The following is a 16,522-nucleotide window of genomic DNA, read 5'->3' on the forward strand; positions in this document are numbered from 1 at the left end:
GAGCCAGCGCTGACTTCGCGCCTGTCCGCGGAGCCGAGCCAGCGCTGACCTCGTGCCGTGTCCGCGGAGCCGAGCCGGCGCTGACCTCGCGCCGTGTCCGCAGTCGTGCCCGGCTGGATCTCTCGGTGGTGGTGGGTGAGCACGACCTGACCCGGGCCGAGCACTCCCAGGAGAGGCACCGGGTGGCCAAAGTGATCCGCCACGGCCAATATCGCTACCCCAGCTTCCAGAAAGACATCGCGCTGCGGCTGAGTGACAAGGTGAGCTGCGCCAGGCGGCCGCCGCCTCGCCGCTCGCGTTAGTGGCAACGGCGCGCTCCGGCGCCGCTGCCAGCTCCGGCTCGCAGATGAAGTGGTGTGCGATCAGGCCTTTCCTTGTCGCCGATGGCGACGGTGGCTTAGCGTGTTCAGTGCCGGCGCATTTCTACAATTGGTCCTTACTCGTGGGTCTTAGAACTGGACTGCGCTCGACGTAATGACCATTCAGGAACGTAACACGAGCATTGGGGAATAAAATTAGATGGAGCAATCGTTTAGCGCTCAATTTTTTCTACTAACCCCGTTTTGAACACAAGTACCTATTAGTTCAAGTGAAACGCCTCTGCGCTGCCTGCGACAGTCACGGTCCACTGTGGTTGCTTCGCTGCAGCCTACCTTCAGCTCAGCTGACTCCCGTGTCCGTTCCAGATCACCTGGGACCAGTACAAGCAGCCGGTGTGCCTGCCCAGCGTCGGCTCGCCTCCCGTGCAGGGCGACCCAGCCACCGTGGCCGGCTGGGGATGGCTCGACGAGTACTCCAAAGGTCACTATCGACAACAATCCCCAAATATCGCTTGGTGTGGCCTTTGTCAAGCGTTGGCACAGTGTGGCATACTGGCTCCTAGCTTACGACATCAAGCGGCATATGCCATCTTTACAAGTATAACTCGGAGCGGCAAACGGAAGCGGCGGATACGCCTCATACGCCGGTGTTTGCTGTTAAAAGTTCACCTGTAACCCGGACGTTTAGCAAGTCAGCACTGTGGCAATGTCGGTACATTAAATCCTTTGGACATAAGGTGCTGACAATGCTGCCGTAAGGGGTATTTGGAACAATGCATTGGTCAAAAGCGCCATTCCATGCGTAAGCGTGCCGCCATGGCTTTGGCACAAGAAGGCCGTGTGTGGACATGCGCTGCGTACCGACGCCAACGTGCTCCGCCGGTAACGCAGCATTCCCACGTGCCGACGCAGGTGGGCAGCAAGCGAAGGTGCTGCAGCGGGTTCACGTGCCCGTGGTGACGGCCACCACGTGCTCCAGCTGGTTCAGCGAGGCCGAAAGAGGCGTGACCGTCAGACGCGGCCAGCTGTGCGCCGGCTACAAGAGCGGCGGCAAGGACGGCTGTCAGGTCAGAGAACGACAAGGACAGCTGTCAGGTCAGAGGGTGGTGTCAGATCAGCGGGCTGCGCGTGGCCCTGTCAGGCCAGAATGCGTCATGTGTCTCTGTCAGGCCAGAGTGCAAAATATGTCTCTGTCAGGCCAGAGGAGGCACGCAGCTCTGTCAGGTCAGAGGGCTGCACGTGGCTCCGTCAGGCCAGAGTGCGACATGTGTCCCGGCCAGGTCAGAGGAGAAACGCAAGCACTGTCGTGGCTCCAGTGCGATCCCTTCGCGGTTCTGCCGCCGTCCCGGTATGGTTCCGGTGCGGTTCCATTACTGCAACGGCTCTCTGGGCTGTGAGCGCGGTCAAATGCATTCACCTGAGATTAATACGGCGGAGAGCGCTGCATTAACAGGTCTGCGCCGGATGTAGCCGGCACCATCACGAACACCGCATAGGTGCAGTGTCCCGTGCTATGTTGGCGCCGCACGAACCCCAGGCAGGCGGAGCTGTGCTGACTTGTGACGCCTCCGGTTGCAGGGCGACAGCGGCGGTCCCCTCGTGTCCCGGCGGAACGGTCACTACACACTGATCGGCGTCGTATCGGCCGGCATCGGCTGCGCTCGCCCCAACCTGCCCGGCATCTACACCGACGTGCACGAGTACCTCGACTGGATCGTCGAGAACGCCAGCGGCAGCTAACCGAAGACGCTCCGGCCAGCGGCCGGGCGGTCTGCTGTCAGAGCGGCAGCACTGCCCGGCGTCGTGACGGCGAGTGTGGAGGCGCCGGCGCCCGCTCCGTCGTGTTTGTTGCTTTAAAAATGGGCAATTCTATGACACCTGGCTAGTTCATCGCGACTGAAAACGCGACCTTCGACGGTCGCTCGTCAAGATCTCACGCCCGTGTCCATAACCGTCATGTGACCGGGCTTTGCTTGTCATCCAGAGCTCCCGGTACGCTCCCATGTGTCGGTGCGGCCTTCGGCCGCTCAGCTGGGGATGAGCATGCCGCACCTCTCCGGTGTTCTCCGGACTGTCGACTGCAGTGGCAGCAGGGGCTACGTTGGCGTGCGGCGATACACGTGGGCTAGCTGCCTCACCGCGGGCATGCACAGGTTATTCAGTTGTCGCTGGCATCCATGTCTACCAAATTTCATGCAACATGAGGACGAGTTACAGTCAAAGGAGTTAATTCCCGTCCATGATGATTGCTCGTTGACAGCTACCTCGAACAAATTGCATGAATTAGCTCATGAGTTAATTACATGGCTTGGTTCCTAGGTAATTACATTTGTGTTAAGTAAGATGTGGATGCTGCAGCGCTGGACCTAAGCTCGTGAGGAGACCATCATTCAGTTAGGCATATGGGGAGAGTTCGGGAGAATATTGCAAGAGACTGAAGTGCCTCCGCAGCTAAGACAGAGCGTTCGCATCTCACCGTGACGGCCCTGCACGAAGATAAACACCTGTCTGATCCCGTCCGTACGCCACGCACCGAGGACGACGGCAAGTGTGTGCCATCGTGCCGAACCGGGAACGACGGCAAGTGTGCCATGGTACCGTACCGGGGGCGACGGCAAGTGTGTGCCATGGTACCGTACCGGGGGCGACGGCAAGTGTGTGCCATGGTACCGTACCGGGGGCGACGGCAAGTGTGTGCCATGGTACCGTACCGGGGGCGACGGCAAGTGTGTGCCATGGTACCGTACTGGGGGCGACGGCAAGTGTGTGCCATGGTACCGCTCAGGTCTCTGTTACATGATGCCTTAATTTAAAGGGAGCGAATGTCCAGTTTAGTGCCTACTATTGTGTCCATCCGCGATGCCCCATGTCTAATTGATGGTGTTTGAAATAAATTGTTGCTGTTGACGAGTGCGGATGACCGGGCTTTACGTCAGACCGGTTGCGATTTATGTGAGGTCAACGCACAGAGTGGCGTAGCTGACGAGTTGTGTGACCATTGTTTCGTCCTGTGAATGATGTGCGCACGCATTACACCAAATAAAAGGCGTAGATGAGTAAAGGTTTCGCCTGATATCAGGATTCATGACGTCTTACAGCTTGGTACTTGATGTTTAAAGCTCCTCTCATGCTTCAAATCAGACTCCTCATGAGTGGCGAGGAACAGGAGGACAAAACAGGCTGGGTCAGTTGACCGTTCAGCTATACAGCCATCGCTGACAAGTTAACCGGTGGGAGTGGCTCAAAGACATAGAATGGTTTTGTCCTTGGTACTTACATCATCCACATTTCAGCTGTGTTGTCTTTGTGGTCGCGTAACAAAATGCAGGCGTACTTGATTCAGAGGTAAATATATCTAACAGTGAATTTCGACGGCATAGACAATGGGGATGAATGTAGAATATTTGGCGGGCTTACAGCGTATACGTTTTGAATGTCCATGACGTATTTCACGTACCCGGGAGAGTTCTGGCGTTTACATCGACTCTCACTGCATTAAAATCAAAAGGGGTGTTTATCAAGAACCAAGATTTACTACTGAATTGTGCTGGAAGAACCAGCAGGAACTAGGATCCAGCTTGAACCCAAACGAAGAGATACAACAAGGATCTATATCCTGTCTGGGGTATTAACAGTAATACAGCAAGAGCCAAGATCCACCCTGGAATTTAGCCGAGATGTCCAGCAAGGATTCAGATTCAGCTTGGGATATATTCAGAAATCAGGCTAGAATCCCAGTCCTGGCGGGAATTCTGCTGACGATCCAGCAATAGCCAAGGTCCAGTATGATGTCAAAGGAACCAGCGAGAACCAAATCTTAGCCGGAGTTATTGCCAGGAGCCAGTGGGTATCCACACAGTGCATATCATTAGATAACTACAAAATGGAAACCCGATCCACCGCTTACGAAGGAACCACTGATGAGAAGGAAATAGCAACCGTTCTTTTCTGAGCGAGCCACCGACAACCATAAAAATGGGTCTGTCGTTTTGAGGAACCAATGGTAACCACGAACCCGTGCTTGGTCTTTGTGACTGAACAAGCGGGAGCCACAAACCATGGTCTGATGTTGGTGACGGAACTAGTGGAAATAAGAAACCAAGGTCTTGTGTTCGTCAAAAGCCAATTTGACTGACTGTAGTGAAGGCTGGATGCATTGTGGGAGCACGATTCTTGTCACACGCGACGATGAATGAATTATGGACATGTGCTGTCAGCCAGGCCCTATTAGGTCCTATGGTAGCGGTATGCGGGGCAAGTCTCTGTCATCTCTACGCTCTCTTTGCTCTAAGGAGGGGGGGGGGGGGTCCCTTAACGGACACGTGGTTCACGATATCATCGCTACATATGTGCAAGACAACTCCGGCGTTTCCAAACCTGTGGTTAATCGCTGCTTCGAAGATACTGGATTGGCCCGAATGACCGCTTACAATGTCTTAAAGAATCTGCAGAGAAGAGGGATGTTCGTTACACCGAACACCTGATTAGACCTACACCAAATGAGACACACTTGATGTCTTTTTAGAAATCCACGGAAATGCGGTAAAGCTAACCATTTGGATGTGAATCTAAACGTGTTTTACCCCTTAACATGAATTATTGTCGACTGAGGTTAAGCTTTCTGGCGGCTATTGTGATTTCATCGACCCAGTAATTTCAGTCCTTACCCTGGGTCTCTCGAGATGCATGGCCTCAAAATGGCTACGAATTTGTTTTGTATCAACACGATTCCATTTCACATCGGTTGTTTGTTGTTTTTTTTTTTTGGCGGTTCTCTGTGGTGAAACGCACGTGTGCATCAGCCGAAGTGCATGCTTTATTTGCTTGCGTCTTAGGTGTTATCGTTAAACCATGCCAGGCCGCCTGTACCAATGGGTTTGGCTTAATGCGATGCACAATGCCCTTCTTGGCCAAGCACACTGGACACAAACATTTCTTATCTGGCAGCATTAAATATATATGGCCCAATAAAGAACAAAATTTCATGGCCAAGCAATCTTGTAGCATCTAGCCGTTTCAGCCACCCTCGATATCTCGCACCTGTAACATTTACAGTCTCATGGCACTTTAACCTCCTTTTATCATACATGACCCGCTACCATGATACAAATATGTAAAGATCGTAATCTTCTCACGGTCATTTCAACCCAGACTGCCTCAACATGGCGGCCCACTGCTTTCTTCGCTCCGCCCCCCCCCCCCCCCCCCTCCCGCCCCGGCCATTTTGAGCCATCTAAATGTCGTTAAATCTGTAATTTTCTTGGGACAAAATGACTGTCATGCATTGCTCGAACGAGGTTAATGGAACGCGAAATGCGATAGGCCTAGATATGACACGCCAGTGATAACGATATGATCTTTTTCATGTACAGGTAAGTAGGCCATGCTTTCTCAAACGACTTTGCACTGTAGCAAACTAAGCCCTTTTTCGGTGTGCAAGAACTTTAAAAAGAGTAGCTCACTCGGACACATGCCTTTCTTCAAATGCATGGCATCAGCGCCTTTTGGCAAACACACAAGTAACGGCACAGATGGTGGGCAGCATTTTCACCCACACCCATTCCCGGCGGCTCTTGGTTTTCCTGCTTTGCTCGGTAGATAGCATCCCATGTGTCTCGGGCAGTTCAACATTTTTTGGACGATGAACGGAATCGATCCATGGGTGCTTCTGTTTGATTGCTTATTGCGACATGATTGCAGTATGTTGAGCAAGTTCTTTCGGCTCAAAGACATACCCAATTAATCTGGAAAAATGACAACTCAGGCCACGACCAGTCTTAACGAATGTGGTAAAGACTTGGACGCAAAGCTTTGGCGATTATGTGGCTTAAAAGCAAATCAAAGCCGCAAATACATTTTCAAGGACGATCCGGCAACATATCGCACCGGATCAATTGAAACCATGGTAAAGCACTGTGGCGTGCACCGTAGACGCACGTGCGCCTACGGTGCACGCCACATGTAACCTGTGTGACATGAGCTATGTACTCGCTGCAGGTGTTCTGGAAACATAAATCAGGACCGTGGCGAAATATCCCCTAAGCCTTGAACAAGCCGCATGGCCTTGGGCAACACCTGGTCATACCAGTGCATCGACTCATTCACCTTCTGCTGACTCTAAGCCAGCTCATTACCTGACCTCACTGGAGCCAGCGTAGTCACCGATCCCACGAGATGCGGCACGGCAGCTGGTCTCACAAGACCCAATGCAGTAGCCGAACCCACCACTTACTGGTCAATCGTAATTAATATCCACCAGTGAAAATTGGAAAACCGAGCTATGTGAAAGAATATGATAATAGCGCACCAGTGCCCGTGGATCCATTCTGGAAATATAGTGGAGGGCTGACACGATGAGTATCTCTTTATTTATATTATTTCTTCACTGATGTATTTGTTTCAGGTACCATTTTGACTCCATCATTATCATTTTGTATTACCGTAGTTATATATCTATTACCTTTTGTTACATTATCATCAAATGTTTTCATGCACACTGCATGTATTGTCAAGTGCAGAACAGAGTGGAGGAGCCCCTGCCCCCCCCCCCCCCCCCTCCTTATCTGCTGCCCTGCTTTGAGACCCAACTGCAGGCATTGGTTTTAAATCAATACGATAACAGACGTGGTCAGGAAACATGCAAAACCATAAGGAGTGAAAAACCAAAGAACAGACAAAAACATTTTCCAATTTCCTAGTATCCCATCCCCCGCCCCCACCCCCGCAGCAACAACGTTCAGAGGCACCATTTCGCCAGGGTGAAATCTCCACAGCAACCAGTTTTTGGCGTATTCTGCGGGTAGGCTGAGTCCTTTCCCACAGTTCAGCCTCCCCCTCCAAACTCATTTTGCGAAACTACGCTCCTGGCGTGCTGCATACTCCCTGAGCTCCTGGCGCCTCGCTTAAGAAAATCCTGGCTGCGCCCCTGTTCGGGGGCATGCAAAATGATGTATACGAGAACCAGAAATAATGGAAGGGTAGAAAGGGCACGGGAGAGTGTATCATCAAGACTGTATATTATATCAGGAAGTACGGAAAAGTTGTATAATGTTCAAATAGCATCAGAGTGATTTATTCAAATCATGCAATGGATGGCAGGGTTGAATCACTCAGCTGAAGCACAGTAGCACTCACTGCCTTTCAGTCTTACTTCGGCCGTGAACGCGCGCACAACTTGGGATGAGCGCCACAGATCAGGTTTTTGAATGTCAGTGAAAACTATAGCGATCGGTTGTAGATGTGTGTTTGAGGGCTTACGGTATAACAAGGCCATTCTGAATGTCATAATGAGTGGTGCACAAGTGCATGTGTCGGATGTACCGCAAGCCATTTGGCGTCTGCTTGCCAAAAATTTATGGATGGTACGAACTTTCTTCTAAGATGTTGGGCAGTACATGTTGCATCAACTGTACATGGGGCATGTTGTGTCAGAGATACAACGCATCGAATATATGTCATTGATTGACTTGCTGCCAATGATTGAATGACATGATTATCAAAACTTAATGTCACCCAGAAAACGAGATGGTGCTTACACTATGTCTGTAGACCTAAAATTTCTAACTGAACGACTGAAACTGAGGTGGCCGCAATCGTAAAAATCATAGATTGATATTAGGGGAAACAATTATGTTATGTTGCCACGACGAAGAATCATGAAATAGCACGGATGGGCCATTTGGTATATATGTCGTAGCGCATGTAGCTTGCTTGCGACGTAACTAACTCCATGACAAAGAAAATATAAGCTTAACTTCCTCCACCATGTGATACAATTTACCCCAGGGGGGGGGGGGGGGCGAGTTGCCTCATTGGAAACAAGGTCATTTAGACGCCATTCACCAAAAACAAAGACGTGCTCTTTGTCGCTACATATAAAGCTGAAGGCTATGCGTGCCTGCAGATCTAAGAATCTCAGTCCTGCCATCGCTGCTTAAAGTAAGAGGGAGCTCAGAATAAAAGCTGATGCATATCTCCCTTCTTTCCCCCACCCAGCACCATCGCTACAAAAACATTCAAGTGAACGCTGTTGCGCCGCATCAAGATAAGCGAGACCAAATGTCCGCCGCCCCTCCCCGTCTCCCAAGAGGATATGCCAGGACTAGCGAACATCCAATGGCAAACACGGAGCTGAAAACACCAGCGCACTCAGCTGACATGCAGCAGTCTGACACCAGCGCACTTAGCTGACATGCAGCAGTCTGACACCAGTGCACTTAGCTGACATGCAGCAGTCTGACACCAGCGCACTTAGCTGACATGCAGCAGTCTGACATCAGCGCACTTGGCTGACATGCAGCAGCCAGACATCAGCGCACTTAGCTGACATGCAGTAGTCTGACCCCTCAAATTCATGCCCCGCTGCCTGGAGTCTGCATTTAGCTGCAAAATTGGCAATGCAGGCTTGCATCGACCGATACACTCTTTTACTTGTTTATAGGATATCAATACCTTCTTGAGAAGCATTACAATCTGAATGCACGAAGAAGCAGAAGAAGAAGTAGTAGAAGAAACACGATACCAAGTAGCAAGTAGAAGAAGCAAGTAGAAGCAAGTAGAAGCAAGTAGAAGAAGCACGATACCAGCGTGCACCAAGTGTAGTTTATGATCAAATGCGAGCTTTGCTCCATAGAGCAGAAAGTACACTTGTGCCTAAGTATACTTGGGCACTTACCTACTGATCCATAATGGCAGAGGCGCGGAATTTATCGCGCTATGGAAGGGGGGGGGGCTTTGGAGGCTCAAGTCTCCCCCTTCCAAGTCCCCCAACATGTAGTGGTGCCCCATGAGCCGCTAATCCTGGACATGAAAACAGGAGCTTGTTGGGATGGCAAAAGGGTTATTAGTAGGGTCCAAGTCTATATATATATATATATATATATATATATATATATATATATGTATAATCCTCATAAATGATTTTCTAGACGTCCAAGTGTCATGCACCAGCAAAAAATTAATTGGAGGAGCGTGAGGGGTGCCGTTGTAGGACGTCATTTCTTTTGCTTGTGTTGACAAACGTGAGCCTGCAGTTAAACACCACAATGGTGCGTGTAATGTTATGTAATAATTCATAACCTAGTACAACTTCAATGGATTCGTAAATATCACATGGCGGGTAGTGTGCAATGTATGTCAAAACTACGAGTTCATTACCTCGCAGTCCTACCTGCATTGTAGGAATTTGCCTTTCAAGCGTTGGGTGTTCTGTAACTCGCCCGGTTTACCTCAGTTTGTCCAGTTTGCCTGCGAGATGAAACCATTTTACAGCTGATGTCCCTCTTCCGATCGTAGACATCTGCTAGTAATTGAACATGGGTGTTGCCAATTTAGTGGCATGATATATTTATGGTAACGGCCGTTTTGAACCTTGCAAAACCGCTGACGTATTGAAGCGAGACGTTATTGGGACTGTGCACATTTGTACGCACTGATCACCGATTGCATTACGCGACCGCACGGTATGCAACGGCGAGACGGTGAAGCGCGCGCCGGCCATGCTGCAGCACGTAGGCCAACAGCGGCACGCGGTCCAGCGCGGCTGACCAATAATCGAGCATGCTGTCCGCAAGTTGCGATGAACTCTCATGAACTGCGAAGTTTCGAGCCTATCGAGCAAAACGAAAAAAAACGTAAAATGCTTTAGGTTCACTCATCAGTCATCATCACCCGTAGCTAAGAAAGTCTATAATCGCTACTACCTGTAAGTTACGGCACGTTCCCTGTCAGGTCGATCACTTATGGTGGAGGGGCCAACCAGTGGCTAGGGAGCATCCGATTTCGTTGGCTGGCTGCGTTACTGATAGTGAGACTATGAAGAGAGCAGAGTGCGAACCCGGTAAATCGTGTTTGATCTGATACATACCAATCGGTTAAGTAGGATCTTAATCCAAATCCAATTCTTTCAACTTCTTCCAAGGCTGATCCCATCCAAATCCAATCACCTCAAAATAAGAGCCAAAGCCAGTATACCAGAGTCTCATTCGCAGCTGTCAACTGGCCATGATGTTGTTGGGACTGTACTTCACAAGCGCCCCAGTGTTGGATGTCGTATGCACCATTGATTCAGCGATTCTTCATGCCTATTTTACAAACACCGGACTGTTTTGCACATACCGCTGGACTGTTTTGCAGCAAATGGTCCTGAAAACGATTAAATGGCATATTGTAGCGAAATGTTGGATCTCAGACTATCTACTGGCTTGTTTGAACATAGTGCTTACATATTTGTTTCAAATCGATGAAAACCTGGAAACACATGAAAGCACAATGTTCATCGGGTCCGAAGCCGCTTGCTCAACCTGTTTGTTGATCCCATCAACAGCTGACCCACTGTAATGGATTAGACCGCATCACCCGCCGGATCGACCCAGCTCATTTTCCTCGTTTTACTTGCACGTTTTGAATCGAACGCGTCGTCGTCATTGGGGCGTGAAGACGCACTCAGGTGCTGAAGTTGTATGGCGTCGCCTGCCCCTCTCCCTGACAGGAAGGGCGGACACCGCGAGGAACCGAACCCCGTATCTCAGGTTTCTCAGACGTGCAGAAGCTCGCGTATACGCGTTAACCGCTGCACCATCGGCACCCTTTTGAGTGCAGCGCAAAATTCACTGAAAAGAGCACAGGCGCAAAAATGCTGGAAAATATGTGTGGCGTAAAGCCGTTTCAGTTGATCTTTCTAGGCCCCCGCCAACTGCATCTCTGTGATGACCTTGTGATGACCTTGTCAGTCGCGCGCTGGCAGCTGATATGCGGAATCAAAACATCGGAAACAGATAATGGGGGACAACACACGCACCAGCGGAACGGCCGAGGCGGTACTCCCAACCATGGAACATTGTTTCCGCATTGTCGAAATGTCGTCAATGGCAGCTTCATTGCTGCAGTGGACAATATCGCCCCGGACCACAGCCGCCGGTGATATGCTGAAACTGCAATGAAAATTACCGGCGCAGAATATTGTCCAGCACGTCCCCGATGGCCGTCTCTCACGCATCTGCGACATGGACCAAGGCCACACCACTATGCGCCGGTGACATCCGTCTCTGAGTACAGACCCTCGGCGTCACAGTCCGGACATCTCACCGGCGCCGACCGTCCTCACTGGCCCGCCAGAGCTGCTAGCTCGCGCGCCGCGCTTCCGCAAACAGGCACTGCCGTGTCCGGTCTGACCTCGTGTAAGGTCACAGGGGGCGGCAGGTCGACGCGTGCGGCGCGGGACGCCACACAGTGGCTGGCTTGTTTCGCCGCCGAGCTGGCACCGGAAGCCGACGTGCAGCCCTGCAAATGCTTCCAATTCGTCCGGAAGCGACCTTGCATGGCGTCATCCGCGCACCGAGGAAGCAGAGGTGAGTGTACTTAAATTAAAGCTAACGATGGAAACATTGTCAGTGCAGCTGCGCAGTGCAGGGAATCGGGATTGTTTGGTGTCCTGTAAAGAGAGTGTTGTGCAAAATGACGAGACTCGTGGTGCTTTTGTCCGCCATTGGTGTGCTTTGCCAGAGCACGAGAGCGATGAACTGTAAGTACAGCTATGGATATAACCCTGTGTTTAAGCAGGGTTATACGGGGTTAAAGGGATACAGGCACCAGCCGGGTTGCGTACATCATTTTGCCTATGGTCAACCAAGACTATTCAAACACGCTGCTTGGTACAACATGAACTTATCAGTTGATATATTGACGGGAACATGGATAGCATGACATTGTTTTCCAAATGTATTTTACATCGCATAGCGAGACATGGCACTTTCTTCGCCGAGTACCCAGAATAGCATTCAAGACTGCATTCTGTATACCTATCCTACCTTGCAGGACCGCATCTCGCATGCCAGCCCTGCATTAGTTGTCCCGTTTTAGCAGGAGCATTTAGCAGGAGCAGGAGGAGCATTATATCAGGCGAAATGATGTTGCGGCTATTTAAAGATCTCCGTACCTAGGCGGCCAAAAAAGCACCATTATAGCACGATACATGGCAACCCTCCTGTCACCGACTACCAAAGCCCCATGCCCTCACTGCGTACACGGAGTCCACGACACTTCAGTGACGGGTGGTGTCTGTGCCTGCAGTGGCGAACGTGCCCTGCGGCCGCCGTCTGGTGGCAGGGCGGCAGACGCGGGTCAAGGGCGGCCAGGCAGCGTACCACGGCCAGTTTCCCTGGTCGGCCTCAGTCCAGCACCACGGCTCACACTTCTGCATGGGCGCCGTGCTCAACGACGAGTACGTGCTGACGGCGGCGCACTGCTTCGGCGACCGGCCGGCCAGCCAGTTCACGGTGACCGTGGGCGGTCACAACCTGACCAGGCCCGAGGCGAGCAGACACAGCGTGGCCATCGCCGAGCGTATCGTGCACGACGGCTACCAGGAGGGCAAGTTCGACGACGACATCGCCTTGCTGAGGCTGGCCACAAAGGTGAGAGCCGGCGACGACGCCGGAGCTGCTGCAGGTGCGCCATGCTGGCACGCTGGAAGACCTAACTTTGTTTTGTCTCACGCACGACTTGATTCCAAACAAACAGCTTTGCAGCAAGATGGCGCATGTGTGTTTCACGAGGTGTGCATAGTCACAGTCGCCGTTCTTGGGTGACGTTTTCTTTTAAGCTGTTCATGGCCGTGACCACCGTGGAGTTTGGACCTCATCAATTCCATGTGTGATTGTAACCCTGCAGTCGTTGTCGTCAGCACCAGGCTCAATCCCTTCCCTTTGGCATTGTATCGTCAAATCATACGCTGTGCCGACATATCGAGAGAGTGCTGACCATCTCAAGATATGGCACCAAACCAAGTCCGATATTGACGTTCGCTTGGCTTCCCTTCAGCTCACCTGGAGTGACTACGTGCAGCCGGTGTGCCTGCCGCCAGTCGGAGGCGAGAAGTTCACGGGCAAGAGTGCCATCATGGCCGGCTGGGGCTATCTGGACGAGTGGAGGAGAGGTGAGACGGCTGCCGTCACGGGGACCACGCTACCGGGGGTCAGACATCAGCTGACTGTCGGGCTCAGATTCGCTGTCAGGCCTGCAGAAGCCAGAGCTTTAGGACATACTTAAGTATCAAGGTCACGGCTCAAGTCTGGTCGGAAAAACCTTAATGACGCCGTTCTGGTCATCATTTCTGATCGAATTTCCAACCTAGAAATATGGCGATTGTTTGATCTGGACACGTAGGGTCTCGGGAATTTGGTTCAACTTGTGAAAATCTGATTAACTGACCAGATATTATTTTCTTCATAAAAGACCTTTAAACAGTATTAGCTGAGTGCATGCTGCCAGTACTGCGAACTGCACAGCATGTAATATCACAATCGTTGAGCCATGGTTGCTGTGCAGGTGGAACTCGTCCCGACACCCTGCAATGGACGGAGGTGCCCGTCCTCTCCAGACAGACCTGCCAGGACTGGTTCACCGAAGCCAAGAAAAGCATTAAAATAAGCGAGGGCAAGATATGTGCCGGGTACAAGGAGGGCGGCAAGGACAGCTGCCAGGTGAGATGCTGGAGAACAGGCGTAACAATTACAAGTCCTCCACATGGTGCTCTTCACTTAGAAATGGTTCACATGCATATCTGGTGATGTGTGACCGTCACGTAGCTTACGCCAGGTGTTGTTCATATGACGTCACGTCACATACGCCATGAAAGCGCACAAGTGTCTGATGCTCATATAAGCGGTCAGTACCGACTAGGGCGCTGGCGCCTCTCTGCCCTCGTTCTCGCTGATTCCTGCATACTCGCGACGCCCCGTTTTACCCTGGGCACGCTGCATACGCCAGCCTTGAGTGGGCGGCCTATCGGGGTCTTCATCCAAGCGCAGGGCACATACCCCTCGCAGGAGTCCCTGTGTGGGCTAAGTCTCGGCGGAGAACCCTCAGGCGCATGTAGTGTTCCCCACTATTCCCCACTCTTCTTCATGCCAAAGCTACCAAATAGTCAATACCGGCAGGCATACAGGCTTGCTAGGCCCTGATGATGCCACATACTTAGCATTTTCCCGGGAGAGAGCAGCTTCCCGCTGGTACAACAGTGGACGTCTTTAGCTTTCCTTCCAGTGGTCGAGAGGCCCTCCAAACAGCGGCGGCCCTCTGGTGGTATCTGGGACACACATCCTTCTTCCGCTGACGGGTGCTCGTGCACCCCTCCCGGCAGGCGGACAGCGGCGGTCCGCTGGTGGTGCAGGTGGGGAAGGAGTACCAGGTGGCCGGCGTCGTGTCGGCCGGCATCGGCTGTGGCAGGCCCAACCTTCCGGGCATCTACACCGACCTCACCGTGTACGCCAAGTGGGTGGTGGGCCAGATCAGCGCCCGCACCAGCTTTTGAAGCGCATGTACGCACACACAGGTGAGAGGGCCGAGACGGGCGGCGGAGGCAGACGATGTCAGAAATACGGGGGCTCGCGCCTCGCTGCTGAAAAACCCGGTGTGAATGATCAAACTTACAGTCTTTGGCATCGTGCAACCCTCCATAAATACAAGGAAAAATCAGCTGGGATTTGTGACGGTACTTGCATAGTTATCACAAGTCGCTCGTGAGGCCACCCCTCGCTCGCATGAGAGATCTGTGATGTACACCATAAAATATCCATCACAAATGATGTCAGCAATCATGCGCATCAAAGCAGCCCGGAGGTATGATTAGACTCTCCCAGCACTTCCGCACATCACCAAAAATACATCAGTGTTTTTAGTGCTCTTTTGTATAAACTGCTAGCTGAGATTATCGCGTTATTTCAGCCCGATGATTCCACGCGAATGTGCACCGGATGTATAGCTGTGGCTTTATCCGACAGATGGCGGCGGGGAGCTGCCGCCGGCAGGTCGAGGATCAGCCGATTACCGTGCCATCAGATCACTGCTGTTCCGGGAGGCTTAGCTGTGTGACCTCAGCAGGGTGTGAGCGACGCAGCAGGCTGACAAGACATGAAAAACTGAAAGCAAAGCTATTCAAGCATTCAACGTTGTTGGAGTTTTACGCGTTTTAGTATGATGGAGGCATCAGACAGCACATGTGAGATCTGATGCAACTGAAGCGCTATGACGGTTCCGGAAGCGCTCAGGATAATGCCATGCTTTGAAGGTGTGATGCAATGAACCTTGAATGAGCCTTCAGGTTCATGTGATCTCAGCCGCGCAAACCGTGGCAAGTGTGAGACTTGTTTACCGTGATGAGTATTTGTCCTAATGTAATATAGCTGAAACGAAATTATCTGTTTATTGGGCATCGTACGACGAGGCCACTAAGTCCAGCAACTGAATGCTAGATAGATGCACGTGATATACATGAAAACGAACAGTGCATGGCCAAGCTTGCTGGTGATGGCAGTTAGATATCACAAATGCGCACTGCAAACGCGCAGAACCACAAAAGGATCACAATCTCCCGGAACTTGGCAAAGGTAAAAAGCCTACCCTACCCACAATTCAGGAGCTAAAGAATGTCGTCGAGCCTTTCGCACAAACCTCCGGAAAGGGGCCGTGATAAAACGTCGTCGGAACTTTTTGAAGGGCCTGTCCACATGTTGATGCAGGCGGGGAAAGTACATTGATCATGCTCTGCGCCAAAACGCTGTAGCAGTAAAACCAAATACGTTACCTAAAACAATTTTTTACCAGATGAATGACAGTAAACTCATTAGTATCCATATATTTTATACTGCCTTACGTCTAGTGACGTCTTTGGAAATACGTGAATCTGGTTTCACGCCATCACATTGCATTAACTGGATTGAAATTCATAAGTATCACATGGTTGTCAAATTCATCTACATACTGCGGAGACAAAGACCGCAAAAGAGCAGGGCTGGGCAATATAGCCAAGACAGTTTAGCTGTTTTTCCTTGCTACCTATAATTTAGATCGATCTTATTATCAAGATCACATTCACCTTGGCCTCGACCAGCTCATATGGGTGCATGCTATACAAAGTTTGATATTTGCCTGAAATCTGTAATATCCGCTGATCAGATTATTTTCCGTCACCCTTGGAGGCAGCTTCCGCTCTGGAGGTTATCTGATGTCAGTGACACCTTATGACATCGAATGTGCACTTGACATCTTGCTGCGGCCTTCAGCGAACCAGCCTGCATCGGACCATTCCTTCTAAATGTGTTCATGAAAATCATGCTCAGTTGTATGCCTACCAAGACATTAAAGGGAACGTTCCACATTGCAAGATATTGAGTTAGGCATCAGATATGATGTGAAGTCCTTCT

The 16,522-nt window shown here is 51.1% G+C and overlaps 2 protein-coding genes across 2 annotated transcripts; both read left to right on the forward strand.

Moving 5' to 3' along the window:
* Positions 1-103: 103 nt before the first annotated feature.
* On the forward strand, positions 104-3,376 carry LOC119104071 (prostasin-like; the record flags this gene model as incomplete). The annotated part of the gene is made up of 4 exons (XM_037227749.1): positions 104-260; positions 687-801; positions 1,233-1,387; positions 1,899-3,376. Coding segments are annotated over 4 exons (589 nt in total), but the record flags the coding sequence as incomplete, so codon positions are not given.
* Positions 3,377-11,834: 8,458 nt separating this feature from the next.
* LOC119104070 (trypsin-1) lies at positions 11,835-14,631 on the forward strand. Its single transcript, XM_037227748.1, has 5 exons — positions 11,835-11,841; positions 12,390-12,733; positions 13,140-13,254; positions 13,647-13,801; positions 14,461-14,631. Exons 1-5 carry the CDS (start codon positions 11,835-11,837, stop codon positions 14,629-14,631), a joined length of 792 nt encoding a protein of 263 aa, XP_037083643.1.
* The last annotated feature ends 1,891 nt before the right edge of the window (positions 14,632-16,522 follow it).

This window comes from Pollicipes pollicipes, unplaced genomic scaffold (genome assembly GCF_011947565.3).
Source record: "Pollicipes pollicipes isolate AB1234 unplaced genomic scaffold, Ppol_2.1 Scaffold_5734;HRSCAF=6790_pilon_pilon_pilon, whole genome shotgun sequence".
Taxonomy (NCBI): Eukaryota; Metazoa; Arthropoda; class Thecostraca; order Pollicipedomorpha; family Pollicipedidae; genus Pollicipes; species Pollicipes pollicipes.